Source organism: Salmo salar, chromosome 29 (assembly GCF_965601325.2).
Source record: "Salmo salar chromosome 29, fSalSal1, whole genome shotgun sequence".
NCBI classification, from domain to species: domain Eukaryota; kingdom Metazoa; phylum Chordata; class Actinopteri; order Salmoniformes; family Salmonidae; genus Salmo; species Salmo salar.
In genome coordinates, this window is record NC_138319.1 from 14,429,056 (window position 1) to 14,445,345 (window position 16,290).

At 46.5% G+C, this 16,290-nt stretch overlaps 1 protein-coding gene across 9 annotated transcripts in view; it reads left to right on the top strand.

Moving 5' to 3' along the window:
* Positions 1–16,290, top strand: part of LOC106590169 (SWI/SNF-related matrix-associated actin-dependent regulator of chromatin subfamily D member 3) — a 55,225-nt gene that overhangs the window by 32,682 nt on the left and 6,253 nt on the right. For 3 of the 9 annotated variants that reach the window (XM_014180849.3, XM_014180847.3, XM_014180848.3), the window contains exons 2-9: positions 1,404–1,594; positions 4,605–4,694; positions 6,265–6,307; positions 8,655–8,777; positions 13,200–13,322; positions 14,451–14,546; positions 15,778–15,798; positions 16,128–16,190. In XM_014180849.3, coding sequence (XP_014036324.1) covers positions 1,404–1,594; positions 4,605–4,694; positions 6,265–6,307; positions 8,655–8,777; positions 13,200–13,322; positions 14,451–14,546; positions 15,778–15,798; positions 16,128–16,190 — 750 coding nt within the window. The remainder of the gene's footprint in view (positions 1–1,403; positions 1,595–4,604; positions 4,695–6,264; positions 6,308–8,654; positions 8,778–13,199; positions 13,323–14,450; positions 14,547–15,777; positions 15,799–16,127; positions 16,191–16,290) is intronic. The other 6 variants (XM_045710638.2, XM_014180851.3, XM_014180850.3 and 3 more) reach the window with 4 other exon arrangements.

Genomic DNA, 16,290 nt, shown 5'->3' on the forward strand with positions numbered 1-16,290 from the left:
ACCCATTAGGTGTGTTATCATAGTGGTCTCTGACTTGTGGTCAGACTTCTCAGGTGGAACAAACTTAAACATGCGCCTTTTTTCAATGCTGATTTCAATGTCATTGAGAAAACAGAGATGGTTCAAAGATTTTTGTTCTGCAAACCTCCTTTCTGAATTTGAAAGTAATCCTCAAAGTAATCATCTAGTTTTTCAGAAGTATCTGTAATCTGATTACAATATTTTTGCTGGTAACGTAATGGATTACAGTTACCGGTTTTTGTAATCCCTTACATGTAACAGATTACATGTAATCCGTTACTCCCCAACCCTGATAGGTTATTAGCCTCACTGAAAGAATGCAGTGAAATAACCAATGTGACACATTTCCTCCTTGTGGAATGAATATTATAATACAATATTAACCGCACAGAAAAGCAAAATCAGTTATTAGAATTGGCATACATTGTCCTCTTAAAATGAGGTAGTGTTTCCTTTGTATTTTTGTTGGCTTTACCACAGTCTCAAATGGCATGTCAACAATTTTAGGGAAATACGGTATTAGGAAATGTAGTGATTTGATTTTCTAATCTCATGGAGCGTTGATGTCGTAACAGAACCGAGAGAGAAGCACGTTTTTTTGTATTTTCTCCCATGCTTGTTGCACAGAACTCTCCTCTTATTGGGCAGCTCTTTGGGTTACATTTTTTTCCCTCCATTTTGATTCCATCTCTAGTCAGATAGTTAGCTGAGGCATCGAGCAGAGCCTTTTTCCTGGGACAACAGCTGTTGCCATGGGACAGATAGCCTGACCAACAGACAGACGGCCACAGGTGTTGGGCCACCCAGCTGTTCCCAGGACTCACAAGGTTGCCAGGCAGGCCTCTCTCTGCTAGTGGGGGGCCCGGGCATCAGACACAACAGCACACACACAGGCTAGATTGTTAGCCGTTTTGACATTTGGCTTCAGTCTAATGTCCCAGCAGGTGTGAGTGTGTGTGTGTGTGTGTGTGTGTGTGTGTGTGTGTGTGTGTGTGCGTGTTAGGAAACACTGTTGGCCCTTTCTTCAGGATATGTTTTGAGTGTTCGTTCTATCACCAAGAATTAGAGATGAGAGAGTGAAAAAGGAATCAACACACATTAATACAATGAGACTTGATTTCATTCATTCGATGTCTTATTAACGGAATCACTGGAGTAAATTGCACCTGGGCTAGGAAATGAACCAGGGGTTCCCACTCCTGGTCCTGGAACCCTAACCCTAATCCTGGAAGGCATCAGTATGTGCAGGCTTTTGTTCCAGCCCTTCATTAAAACACCTGATACAGTCCAATCAAATGAATGTACACTACTTACCGAACCAGGATGTCTGTGTATTTGATATGTGCAGGAACTAACCCTTGTCTCCCATCGCCTCTCCGTAGCGTCCTGGAATGCCGTCTGGAGCGAGGATGCCCCACCAGGGTGCTCCCATGGGCCCCCCCGGACCCCCGTTCGGTGGGAGCCCCGCGGTGCGGCCCGGCCTGCCAGCCCCGGTCATGGAGCCCAGCCGCAAGAGACCTGCCCCCTCCCAGCAGGTCCAGCAACAGCAGAACGTCCAGAACCGGGCCAGAAAGTGAGTCACGCGGCCAGGATCCATCCAAGATCCAACCCCCTGTCCCCTGTCAACCACTGCATGGCTCTGTGTCTGTGGTTTGTCCCCTAGCCCTGGTTTCTTCCCATGTTTCTGTGTGTAACATCTGCAATTCACCGCCTGCATCTATCAGACTGAGTGTTTGTCACTCCTGTCGTGCTGTGAGTATCTCTGTGTGGGCTCCCCCTTCTGCTTGCTTTGGTACTGCAACCACTACTGTATCTGACACTGCTCGCCCCTTTCGTCCACATTGAGCGGTTGAGTTTAGCCAATGGATGACCGCTGTCTTCAGTCTGTTTTGTGGTCTGTTAGCTGTGGTATATATTTGTCTACCATCTACACTCCTGAGAATGAGAGCTGACCTGGGCTCTGGGATGTAATGCGTTGTCTCCCCCTTAACAAGTCAGTCTGTCCCAATAATAATCATAACAAGTCACTCTGTCCCAATAATAATCATAACAAGTCACTCTGTCCCAATAATAATCATAACAAGTCAGTCTGTCCCAATAATAATCATAACAAGTCAGTCTGTCCCAATAATAATCATAACAAGTCAGTCTATCCCAATAATAATCATAACAAGTCAGTCTGTCCCAATAATAATCATAACAAGTCAGTCTGTCCCAATAATAATCATAACAAGTCACTCTGTCCCAATAATAATCATAACAAGTCAGTCTGTCCCAATAATAATCATAACAAGTCAGTCTGTCCCAATAATAATCATAACAAGTCACTCTGTCCCAATAATAATCATAACAAGTCAGTCTATCCCAATAATAATCATAACAAGTCAGTCTGTCCCAATAATAATCATAACAAGTCACTCTGTCCCAATAATAATCATAACAAGTCAGTCTGTCCCAATAATAATCATAACAAGTCAGTCTGTCCCAATAATAATCATAACAAGTCACTCTGTCCCAATAATAATCATAACAAGTCACTCTGTCCCAATAATAATCATAACAAGTCACTCTGTCCCAATAATAATCATAACAAGTCACTCTGTCCCAATAATAATCATAACAAGTCAGTCTATCCCAATAATAATCATAACAAGTCACTCTGTCCCAATAATAATCATAACAAGTCACTCTGTCCCAATAATAATCATAACAAGTCAGTCTGTCCCAATAATAATCATAACAAGTCACTCTGTCCCAATAATAATCATAACAAGTCACTCTGTCCCAATAATAATCATAACAAGTCAGTCTATCCCAATAATAATCATAACAAGTCACTCTGTCCCAATAATAATCATAACAAGTCAGTCTGTCCCAATAATAATCATAACAAGTCACTCTGTCCCAATAATAATCATAACAAGTCACTCTGTCCCAATAATAATCATAACAAGTCAGTCTGTCCCAATAATAATCATAACAAGTCACTCTGTCCCAATAATAATCATAACAAGTCACGTCTGTCCCAATAATAATCATAACAAGTCATCTTCCCAATAATAATCATAACAAGTCGTCTGTCCCAATAATAATCATAACAAGTCACTCTGTCCCAATAATAATCATAACAAGTCAGTCTGTCCCAATAATAATCATAACAAGTCAGTCTATCCCAATAATAATCATAACAAGTCAGTCTATCCCAATAATAATCATAACAAGTCAGTCTATCCCAATAATAATCATAACAAGTCAGTCTATCCCAATAATAATCATAACAAGTCAGTCTATCCCAATAATAATCATAACAAGTCAGTCTATCCCATGAGCAGCCACAGAGTGTGCTGTGCTTCACATCTAGACCAACAGTTATGACTCGTGAGTCATTTGTGCGGGAGGTGATTTAGCCAGGTATGGTTCCTAGAGAGTAGATCAATATGCACTCTTCTCTCTGCAGTGCAATTGATCCACTCACAATTAAGCAGCCTTGTCAAACAAGGGCCAGGGAAATGTTGTCCTGTGTCCCCCCCCACCTTCATGGCTCCCTCCCTGTGGCGGACCCTGCCTGATCGATGGCCCGGGGTGACCCAGTGGGTGACACTCTCTCTGGGAAAAGCGTATGCTTGTCCTCTGGCAGTCGACGGCCTCCTCCCCAGTCAACTGCCCAGCAGAGCACAGCCACCTGCGTTTGCAGTGTCATTGAGACCATATGGCTATTGCCGAGACCCACGTGAGCCCGCCGTGTGGAGCCAGAACTTTCCTACCCACACAAACCTGCCAGTGCTTCGAAAAATAGCCCGTGTTCAAATGTAAATGTGCATAGATGCTAGAAATAGTTTGGTGTAATTGCAGTGGTGTCAAATATCAGTTTTAAGGTGCTACTTTTTTTTGCAGTATATACATTAGACAGTAGGCTGGGTGTTTTGGCTGAGAGTTATAGGACAGTCCATACTGAGTCGTAAAAAAAGTTTCAAGTGCAGCTGCACCACCACAGATATTCAACTCTACAGAGAAAGCCCACTGCCTACATAGAAGCGTTCAAATATGCCCAGTTTGCCCACAAGCTACTTTCATCAATACTACCTGGATCCAGAACCGTAGACGGGGCGTTTTCTCTGCTTCTCTTGTCACTTTTCCTCTGTGTGCTACTCTGTGTCTTTGTCCCAGTGTGTTTATTAGCAGTGTGTCTGCCTGTTATTAGTGTGCCGTTTTTAAACACTGAAACACTGAAGTGAGTGACGCATGATTCCCCATGGTCCAATGAGAACCTTCCTCGCTGGACAAGCGTCCAATGAGACGCCCAGATCCACCGATTTAACGTAGATCCACTATGTCCTCCTCTCTCACTTTGTGTGTGTGTGCATGCACACAGATGCACCCCCCCCCCCCCCCCCCCCCCAACACTGCTGCCTGTACATACTACCGAAACACTTGCACCTAAACTAACGCACCCATTCACATACATGCACAGAGGACCACCGAGTGTGTCCCTCAGAACAGACATCCTGCTTGCTGCAACCAGTGTGTTGCCACACCAACCAACTTCTCTAATCGGACCACCTTCAAATCCCATCAACCCTTAGGAAGCCAGTGGGATTCCCTGGAGCCAATGAGATGCCAGCGAGGCAGATGGACATGAGAGATGCCCAGTCAGATCCAACGCTCGGATCAAAGTAGGAGTATATTCTGCTGCATGTCCGTTTTTTTTCACACGTTTTTTCTCGCCCCCCCCCCCCCCCCCCCCCCCCCCCTGCCGCCCTCTCCCCCTGACCCCCGACCCTAGCACTTCCTAGTGTAGGCACGGTCGCCCCACCCCCACATGTAACCCCAAACAAACCCCTGTGTTTGTCTACCCATGAGGAAAGCATAACCAGGTGTTCATAATGGTATATCAGAATGTGCTGATGCATGCTGTAGATTGAAGCATGGCATGACGGGAACAAATTATACTGTCTCTTTTAGGAATGTCAGCTGAACACCAAAGGATATCCTAACCTCTCCGATCAACTACACCTTTTTCTGTTTTGCCAAGATGTGATCTCTAGACTGGTTCCCAGTTTAAGACCCTCAGATCCCTTTGAAATGTAACCCAGACCCCGATATTGCTCTAATGTGTTTGGCTATTTGGCCTGTTAGCAAACCGTCCTTTTTTTTGCCCTACCCCGTTAAAAGATTTCTGAGTGAGAATCAGGTCCCTGCTGGTATACCAATGTCTAATACAGTTTGACAGCACTCCCATTTCCTCACACTATATCTATCCCAAACCGTTCGATTATACATGTCCGTCTCTGTCCTATGGTGTACTAAACGCTTCCAAAATGGCTTCCCTTGGACTCGAACCAGATATGCAGAGGGGCTTGAGAGAGTACAAACCCATGACACTGTATACTATTTCAAACTTGATCTCTCAAATCAGTGTCTGGGCCCAATATTAACAATGCACGACTGTTTCGGGGATAAACGATTTGTAAAAAAATAATAATAATAATAATAATAATAACAAAAGCATGTAAGCCAAAGTTCACTGAGGAGGCACAGGCTGCAGCTGCAGACACTACCAAGACAGCCAAGTTGAGCCTGAAGGCATCTAAACCAAACCAGCACACCTCATTTGCCTTAGCGTGGACCCATGATAAGTAACCCGTCAGGTGTCGTAACAATGTTGTCCAAGACAGGAAATTGAAATATCTCTCCATACATTTTCAATACTTTTTCATACCCAAAGAATTTGACAAGTCTGTGAGCTGCTGAAAGGTAATAGGCAACATTTTTTTTATTTTTTTTTCTCACCGGAAAGAAGAAAGCCGGGTTCGGAAGCATTGTCATTGGTGGTCAAATAGCAAATTGGGCTCCGGAGTGGGCCACAGTTGGCATAGGAGCCAAAACTCACTAACGAACATACACACCATCTATCAATGAAGAGATGTCTAGACTCATTGAAGTCATGAGAGGTTAGTGCATGAGGTTTTTGATGTGCCACTTTGAATGCCACTGGTGCCTGCCCTCCAGGTGTGCATACCGTACGCCTGCCTCCGCTGGATCCCCCCCTGAAAACACATACACACATCCGCATTGCGTACACACACACACACACACACACACACACACACACACACACACACACAGCTGGGACACTGGGGTGCTGGATGTGGCCCAGCAGATGGCCTGGGCGCTACACTATCAGTCACCATAGTAACATGCTCTCGTTTTCCTTCTTCTCTCCGTCTTTCTCTCCCTCTCTAGCGCCAAGAGAAGGAAAATGGCAGACAAGATTCTTCCACAGAGGGTGAGATTGCATATATTTTGCTCCCCCCCCCCCGTTACCCGAGTGTTTGTGTGCGCAGTTATCGATTCTCTGTTGAATAGGGAAAAAAAGCGCGCGCGTGTGTTTTTGATCTGAGGGCTTGGAGGGGCAGATGATTATGTGTTGTTTAGAAATGGAGCAAAAGGAGATGCCCCGGGTGATCAGAGGCTTGGCACGGGGCTCGGCGGTGGGCGCCGCTTTTTCAATTGTTCATCATATTTTCCCCAATGGAACAATCAATAGACTGGTGGGCAACGGAGCGACTGTGACACAGCGTACGAGGCAGTGGAGCGGGCACATGTTCTCTCCACAGGTGAGGGCGCGTCCTACGTGTGGTCCCAGTCAGGGCAAAAGAAAACCTACGGCGAGCCGCTGTCCTCTCCCTGCCTGAGCCACAGCCTCCGCTCTCCCCCTCCCTGCACCCCCTGCCCTGTCTCAGCCCGGCCCAGCCCGGGGGTGTGTTGGTTGGCCAGTGATTTTGTAACGGCTGCTGCTGGTGACCGTGGACCGGAGCCCCATAGTACTCGTATAGGCGTCTCTGTAGTCTGTGGGTCTTATCGTGACACAAGCCAGACACGGGGAATGGCGATTGCTGCAGGACTCGGGCGCCACAGCGATGACTCAGGGACAGGGAATGTCGGCAACTGCGTTCTGTCTGCGCCACACCTCAACCTGGCGACAGACAGACATGCGGATAGAGAAGGAATGAGATGGTCGAGGGAACAATGAAGGGAGAGACAGGTAGAGAGATGGAGAGGAAGAGCGAGGGAGGGGTAATGCAGTGGGAGAGTCTGGGAGCCTGTGCCCAGTTTGGTAAGCAGCCTTGGCAGTCTGCCGACTCCCTCGGGTTGGGTAGGGGCGGGTTGGGTAGGGGCGGGTTGGGTAGGGGCGGGTTGGGTTGGGTAGGAGCGGGTTGGGTAGGGGCGGGTTGGGTTGGGTAGGAGCGGGTTGGGTAGGAGCAGGTTGGGTAGGAGCAGGTTGGGTAGGGGCAGGTTGGGTTGAGTAGGAGCGGGTTGGGTAGGGGCGGGGCGGGTTGGGTAGGAGCGGGTAGGGGCGGGGCGGGTTGGGTAGGAGCGGGTAGGGGCGGGGCGGGTTGGGTAGGGGCGGGTAGCAGCGGGTTGGGTAGGGGCGGGTTGGGTAGGAGCGGGTAGGGGCGGGGCGGGTTGGGTAGGAGCAGGTTGGGTAGGAGCGGGTTGGGTAGGGGCGGGTTGGGTAGGGGCGGGTTGGGGTAGGAGCAGGTTGGGTAGGAGCAGGTTGGGTAGGGGCAGGTTGGGTTGGGTAGGAGCGGGTTGGGTAGGAGCGGGTTGGGTTGGGTAGGAGCGGGTTGGGTAGGAGCGGGTTGGGTAAGGGCGGGTTGGGTAGGGGCGGGTTGGGTAGGGGCGGGGCGGGTTGGGTAGGGGCGGGTTGGGTAGGGGCGGGTTGGGTTGGGTTGGGTAGGAGCGGGTTGGGTAGGGGCGGGTTGGGTAGGGGCGGGGCGGGTTGGGTAGGAGCGGGTTGGGTAGGAGCGGGTTGGGTTGGGTAGGAGCGGGTTGGGTAAGGGCGGGTTGGGTAGGGGCGGGTTGGGTAGGGGCGGGGCGGGTTGGGTAGGGGCGGGTTGGGTAGGGGCGGGTTGGGTTGGGTTGGGTAGGAGCGGGTTGGGTAGGGGCGGGTTGGGTAGGGGCGGGGCGGGTTGGGTAGGAGCGGGTTGGGTAGGAGCGGGTTGGGTTGGGTAGGAGCGGGTTGGGTAGGGGCGGGTTGGGTAGGAGCGGGTTGGGTAGGGGCGGGTTGGGTAGGTGCGGGTTGGGTAGGGGCGGGGCGGGTTGGGTAGGAGCGGGTTGGGTAGGGGCGGGTTGGGTAGGGGCGGGGCGGGTTGGGTATGAGCGGGGGGTTGTCTCTGCTGCACCCTCTGCATTTAAAATGCGGACTTAGCAGCACTAAATGCTGGATTGGTGCACCAATTAGTGAGTGGTGCTGGGCAGTCACAGGTCCTGTAGGCACTACTGCCGGCTCTGTCACCTTCATTAGGTGTCACTCCTGTTAAAGAAGGACAAAAATATTTTGGGGGGAAAATGTTGGCTTGTGAGAATTCAGCTGCATTGCAGACACCAGACATGCTTCGATGGCAGGATGTCTTAACGTGCCTTAATGAAACCGAAGCTCAAACATATAACTCAATGCCACAACGTATTGTCATATTGAGCATTTTTTCTGTGCAATTTTACTGCATAATAGCTAAAGTAAAAAAAAAAAAATCTAAAGAGGTATAGCATTGGATATGATACAGTATACTGTGTGGTCTGTCAGAGATACTAACTGAAATAATTGGTTCTTGTTAACCCCCCCCGATTAGATTCGTGAGCTGGTCCCGGAGTCCCAGGCTTACATGGACCTGTTGGCCTTTGAACGTAAACTGGACCAGACCATTATGCGTAAACGGGTGGACATCCAGGAAGCGCTGAAGAGACCCATGAAGGTAATAAATCATAGGCCTAAAGTATCTCACTACAGTACTATAGTACACTGAGTGTACAAAACATTAAGGACACCTGCTCTTTCCATGACATAGACTGACCAGGTGAAAGCTATGATCCCTTCCATTGATGTCACTTGTTAAATCTATTTCAATCGGTGTACATAAAGGGGAGGAGACCGGTTAAAGAATTGAGACATGGATTGTGTATGTGTGCTATTCAGAGGGTGAATGGGCAAGACGAAAGATTGAAGTGCCTTTGAACGGGGTACGGTAGTAAATGCCAGCTGCACCGGTTTGTGGCAAGAACTGCAACGCTGCTGGGTTTTTCACACTCAACAGTTTCCCGTGTGTATCAAGAATGGTCCACCACCCAAAGGACATCCAGCCAACTTGGCACAACTGTGGGAAGCATTGAAGTCAACTTTGGCCAGCATCCCTGTCGAACGCTTTCGACACCTTGTTGAATCAATGCCCCCGACGAATTTAGGCTGTTCTGAGGGGAAAGGGGGGTTGGGGGTGCAACTGAATATTAGGAAGATATTCTTAATGTTTAGTACACTCAGTGAATACTATACTTTACTATCAGTGTTGGGGAGCAGTGAACTACATGTAGTTCAACAAGTAATTAAATTACATTTCCCAGTAGCTTGATGGTAGTTGAACTAAATACAAATCTTGGTAGTGTTTTCAGTAGTTAATTACTTCCTTGTCATGTAGAGGTGTAGCTAACTACTGGAACTACACACTACTTTTTGTGCAAAAATAAAATATGGGTGGAATAGGCAATCATTTATTTTCTTTTTTTGCATCAGACCTGCCTAATTCTCACTTCTGGGTTTAATAGGCTAAATTTCACATTCTGTTAACATATAACCCCAAAGTGATCTGTTCTTGCGATTTGTAGTCAGATTTACATGTGATTGTTTTTCATGAAGTAGTTTGGATGTAGTAAACTACTTTTTTAAAAGTAACTTTAGTTAAGTAAACTATATTTGTCTTAAAGTTAGCTTGAGTGTATCTTAACTTCTTCCAGTGTGAAGTAATTGGTAGCTTGGTAAACTATTTTCAGAGTAGCTTCCCCAACACGGTATAATATACACTGCTCAAAAAAATAAAGGGAACACTAAAATAACACATCCTAGATCTGAATGAAATAATCTTATTAAATACTTTTTTCTTTACATAGTTGAATGTGCTGACAACAAAATCACACAAAAATAATCACTGGAAATCCAATTTATCAACCCATGGAGGTCTGGATTTGGAGTCACACTCAAAATTAAAGTGGAAAACCACACTACAGGCTGTCCAACTTTGATGTAATGTCCTTAAAACAAGTCAAAATGAGGCTCAGTAGTGTGTGTGGCCTCCATGTGCCTGTATGACCTCCCTACAACGCCTGGGCATGCTCCTGATGAGGTGGCGGATGGTCTCCTGAGGGATCTCCTCCCAGACCTGGACTAAAGCATCCGCCAACTCCTGTACTGTCTGTGGTGCAACGTGGCATTGGTGGATGGAGCGAGACATGATGTCCCAGATGTACTCAATTGGATTCAGGTCTGGGGAATGGGCGGCCAGTCCATAGCATCAATGCCTCCCTCTTGCAGGAACTGCTGACACAGTCCAGCCACATGAGGTCTAGCATTGTCTTGCATTAGGAGGAACCCAGGGCCAACCGCACCAGCATATGGTCTCACAAGGGGTCTGAGGATCTCATCTCGGTACCTAATGGCAGTCAGGCTACCTCTGGCGAGCACATGGAGGGCTGTGCGGCCCCCCAAAGAAATGCCACCCCACACCATGACTGACCCACCGCCAAACCGGTCATGCTGGAGGATGTTGCAGGCAGCAGAACGTTCTCCACGGTGTCTCCAGACTCTGTCACGTCTGTCACATGTGCTCAGTGTGAACCTGCTTTCATCTGTGAAGAGCACAGGGCGCCAGAGGCGAATTTGCCAATCTTGGTGTTCTCTGGCAAATGCCAAACGTTCTGCACGGTGTTGGGCTGTCAGCACAACCCCCACCTGTGGACGTCGGGCCCTCATACCACCCTCATGGAGTCTGTTTCTGACCGTTTGAGCAGACACATGCACATTTGTGGCCTGCTGGAGGTCATTTTGCAGGGCTCTGGCAGTGCTCCTCCTGCTCCTCCTTGCACAAAGGCGGAGGTAGCGGTCCTGCTGCTGGGTTGTTGCCCTCCTACGGCCTCCTCCACGTCTCCTGATATACTGGCCTGTCTACTGGTAGCGCCTCCATGCTCTGGACACTACGCTGACAGACACAGCAAACCTTCTTGCCACAGGTCGCATTGATGTGCCATCCTGGATGAGCTGCACTACCTGAGCCACTTGTGTGGGTTGTAGACTCCGTCTCATGCTACCACTAGAGTGAAAGCACCGCCAGCATTCAAAAGTGACCAAAACATCAGCCAGGAAGCATAGGAACTGAGAAGTGGTCTGTGGTCCCCACCTGCAGAACCACTCCTTTTATTGGGGGTGTCTTGCTAATTGCCTATAATTTCCACCTGTTGTCTATTCCATTTGCACAACAGCATGTGAAATTTATTGTCAATCAGTGTTGCTTCCTAAGTGAACAGTTTGATTTCACAGAAGTGTGATTGACTTGGAGTTACATTGTGTTGTTTAAGTGTTCCCTTTATTTTTTTGAGCAGTATATTATGCTATACTTTACAAACATACTATGTACTATACTATACACTACACTATACCATACTTTACTATACTTTACTCTTCAGTTTATGTAAATCATTACGATACTGGTACATACAGTGCAATAGGAAAGGATTCAGACCCCTTGACTTTTATTACGTTACAGCCTTATTATAAAATTGATTAAATCATTTTTTCCCCCTCATCAATCTACACATAGTACCATAATGACAAAGCAAAAACAGGTTTTTAGAATTTTTTTGCAAATCTCTATATATTTTTTTAACTGGAATATAACATTTACATAAGTATTCAGACCCTTTACTCAGTACTTTGTTGAAGCACCTTTGGCAGCGATTACAGCCTCGTCTTCTTGGGTATGACGGTACAAGCTTGGCACACCTGTATTTGGGGAGTTTCTCTCATTCTTCTCTGCAGATCCTCTCAAGCTCTGTCAGTTTGGATGGGAGCGTCGCTGCACAGCTATTTTCAGGTCTCTCCAGAGATGTTTGATCGGGTTCAAGTCCGGGCTCTGGCTTGGCCACTCAAGGACATTCAGAGACTTGTCCCGAAGCCACTCCTGCGTTATCTTGGCTGTGTGCTTAGGGTCATTGTCCTGTTGGAAGGTGAACCTTCATCCCAGTCTGAGGTCCTAAACACTCTGGAGCAGGTTTTCATCAAGAATCTCTCTGTACTTTGCTCTGTTCATCTTCCCTCGATCCTAACTAGTCTCCCAGTCCCTGCTGTTGAAAAACATCCCCACAGTATGATACTGCCATCACCACGCTTCACCATAGGGATGGTGCCAGGTTTCCTCCAGGCGTGATGCTTGGCATTCAGGCCAAAGAGTTCAATCTTGGTTTCATCAGACCAGAGAATCTTCTTTCTTTTGGTCTGATTGTCTCTAGGTGCCTTTTGGCAAACTCCATGCCTTTTTACTGAGGTGTGGCTTCCGTCTGGCCACTCTACCATAAAGGCCAGTTGGTGGACTGCTGCAGAAATGGTTGTCCTTCTGGAAGGTTCTCTCATCTCCACAGAGGAACTCTAAAGCTCTGTCAGAGTGACCAAGGCCCTTCTCCCCCGATTGCTCAGTTTGGCCGGGCGGCCAGCTCTAGGAGGAGTCTTGGTGGATCTAAACTTCTTCCATTTAAGAATGATGGAGGCCACTGTGTTCTTGGTACCTTCAATGCTGCTGACATTTTTTGGTACCCTTCCCCAGATCTGTGCTATGACACAATCCCGTCTCAGAGCTCCACGGGCAATTCCTTCGACTTCATGGCTTGGTTTTTGCTCTGACATGCACTGTCAACTGTTTGACCTTCTATAGACAGGTGTGTGTGTCTTTCCAAATCATGTCCAATCAATTGAATTTACCACAGGTGGACTCCAATCAAGTTGTAGAAACATCTCAAGGATGATCAATGAAAACAGGATGCACCTGAGCTCAATTTCGAGTCTCATAGCAAAGGGTCTGAATACTTATGTAAATAAGGTATTTCTTTATTATTCTTTTTGAAACATTTGCAACCAAATCTAAAAACCTGTTTTCGCTTTGCCATTATGGGGTATTGTGTGTAGATCGATGAGGAAAAAACATCATTTAATACATTTTAGAATAAGGTAACAAAATGTGGAAAAAGGGGAAGGAGTCTGAATACATTCCGAATGCGCTGTACTCGTACCAAAGTGCCAAGACTGATGTGTAGAGAAACCACCGCGGGTTCCAACCGTGTCTTTTTGTTTGTGTCGACAGCAAAAGCGTAAACTGAGGCTGTACATCTCCAACACCTTCAACCCTGCCAAGCCCGACGCTGACGACTCAGACGGCAGCATTGCATCATGGGAGCTGCGGGTTGAGGGGAAGCTGCTGGATGATGTGAGTGCACTACTTCATGTAGTACAATGCAATGCCACTGTATTAATTCATCATCACTGATTTGTTTGATTCAGCGACATTATCCTTTGATTTAGTTTAGTTCCTATTTTCCTCTTATTGTAAAGTCTCCTCTATGGATGTTGGTGGTTATGAACGGTTATTTTTCAACTGTATCCTTACCACTAAGTCAATTTCATTTTCTCCTGAGGACATTTTTTCTGGGGGTTGGTATTTGAATGTGGCAGCATGGTTGGTTAAAATTACTTTTGACCACAGTGAAATACCTTAATAAAAACAGACCATGCCTTAATCCTTCAACCAAGTATGAAAATTGCTAGCTTTGATCCAGGAGCAGCTTTGTGGTGCGTTTGCCCCACAGTAATGTACGACAGTCTTGTATAGTTCTAACATATGTCCACAACTCCACCGTCGGGCCACTTCAGTCAGCAGCAAGAGTTGTTTGGTTAGTTAGACCTTCGGAGGAATGATCAATGTTTTGCAAAATGTTTACACAGATTATGCCTGGGGCAGGAAAAGCAAGATGACCATATAGATTGCTTTTGCAGAGTTAGCTCGACTTCAAGTGGTGGCTCGACTCAAATGCTCTCATCAGTTTCAAGGCGGGGGTTGTCATTTCACAGCCATTTTGAGGTTTTAGAGCCCACAAATATTTGGAATCAGCTTTTAAGGAAGAAGACCATGAGAATATCCTGTTTTCACATTGTATGTGGTCTCCTTCCTTCGTCTTTGGCCGCTCCCTAGGGCTTACAGTAGATACAATGATATCACTGCTTTGGTGTCCAAGAAATGTTGCTATAGTCAATGACAACAGTATATATCAAGTTCTCTAAGGCAGGTGTTGGACAGGTCTTCGTAGTGGTTTAGTTGGAATCACTCCCGGAAACTGATGTTCAGCAGCCAGGAAACAGACCGTGTCAGACTACATCAAACTGGTTTACAAAGGGGGGAAACCCTATCCACAATATAGACATGTTTGCCCGTGTGTGTGTGTGTGCTTGCGTGCGTGTGTGTGTATGAGAGTTTTTGCTTGTTACACTCTTCAAATCTTCACGTCAGCCCAAATGTTCCATCCATGTTAAACTAACTCGCCACCTCTTTGTTTCATAGCCTGGGAAGCTGAAGAGGAAATTCTCCTCGTTCTTCAAGAGCCTGGTGATCGAGCTAGACAAAGACCTGTATGGTCCTGACAACCACCTGGTAGAGGTGAGTTCATGTTCCCCGATGACCACCGACCGTACACAACCCTCTGTCCTCTCTCGTCTCGCTCTCGTCTCGCTCTCGTCTCCTCTACCCTGTCTGTGTCTCGCTCTCGTCTCGCTCTCGTCTCGCTCTCGTCTCCTCTACCCTGTCTGTGTCCCGTCCATAGAAATAGAATGAGAATGGAATGTCTTTTTCTTGTTTGGAGTCACTTCGTGCTTTACTGCTTTTGGGGGACCCTCAAAATGACCCCTCCCCCCCAGTCCACCCATTATGGCATAATTAACCTGAATGGAGATGTCCGTTCTATTCATTCTAATTCTATGGTCCCGCCATTCAGCCTCATCCAGATCTGTTCAGCAGGTTTTGGGCAAACGAGGGGTTAACCATAGTCTTTTTAACCACAAAATACTTTTGGCATTGTATCTTTAGTTACAATGCAGCTCGCAATATTCCTGCACTCCCGCTGTACAAGATTAGGCCATTGGCTACATGTGTGGTTTAGTGATACCAGATGGTTTGTATTTAGTTATGATTCAGAGAAAAGAAATACACTATTCTCATATATTTAGCCTATTTTGGTATTGTTGGCTACTGGAAGACCTGACATCACTGTTGTTCAGTTAGCTGGCTGATGCCATCATCCGATAACAGATCTGTTACAGTAGAAAATACAGCCAGTCATATAGAGCTCATTACTCTCATATAGCGAGTTTATGACATCTAATTTGAGCATTAAATGGGTTTAGGATCTCGAGGAATCCACTTTATCAGAGAATGAAGATTCTACCAGAGAATGGTGTCTGGGATTCCAACCATACAATTCTGTGACCTTTGAATTGTAAAAACATGGTTTGGAGAGAGATCCTGTTTTTTTGCCACTGGAATCAAGTTCACACAGCACTGCAGGATGTGTTATGAATTGACAAAATGCTTAATTAAGTCTTAGAAGTAAGAGTACTTCTCAAGGTTTCCCACCTTAGAGAATACCTTAGAATATTTTAGCAAGGATAAACGGCAGAGATAAATCTTTGCTTGAATGAATCTGTCTGTTTTAAGGAAATGTTTCACGATCCTGAAGTACCGCAGCACAATTATGAAAACATACTTGTGTAAACCCTACATTGAGTTAGTGGGTAAAGAACTAGAAAAGCATTCCCAGGTCTTTCCCGGTGTTGCATGCTAAGTGGCTACAATGCACTGAAACGCAGGGAACTTTAAGTGTTTTTCTTTTCAGCTGCTGACCAGTAAAGCGAAGGTAAGATGCAGACTCAACTAACATTTCCACATAGATAAAATACCAGGGAGGGTTTGAGACCCGGATAACAGAGGACAAAATGTAATCGGAACGACTGTAATGCCAAATAGAGGTTTCATTTGGGTAGGGTACAGTCTTAACTTGATAAGCCATGCTCTTGTTAGGTTACAAAATATCTCTGCAGATTGTCATTTTCAATCTGACCATCATTTCCTTTTGAATGCCAACATATGAGTTAGCGACTCTGCAGAAACAAATGATCAACCCTCTGCTGTCTTGGTAGTTCACTCAGTTCCTTACCACGCCATGCATGATCTATTCTTTTACAGCGATTCAGCCTTCCAAAAGACAACAAACTCAAAGGGTCGAGAGCAAGGCTGCTCGTTGAAAGTGTACACATTTTGGTTTTGTATTCTTTTATCGTCTTTGTGTGCACGTTTGTATGTACACATTCAGAATGTTCTGGAAGTCCGTGGCCGGTGCCCGTAGGTA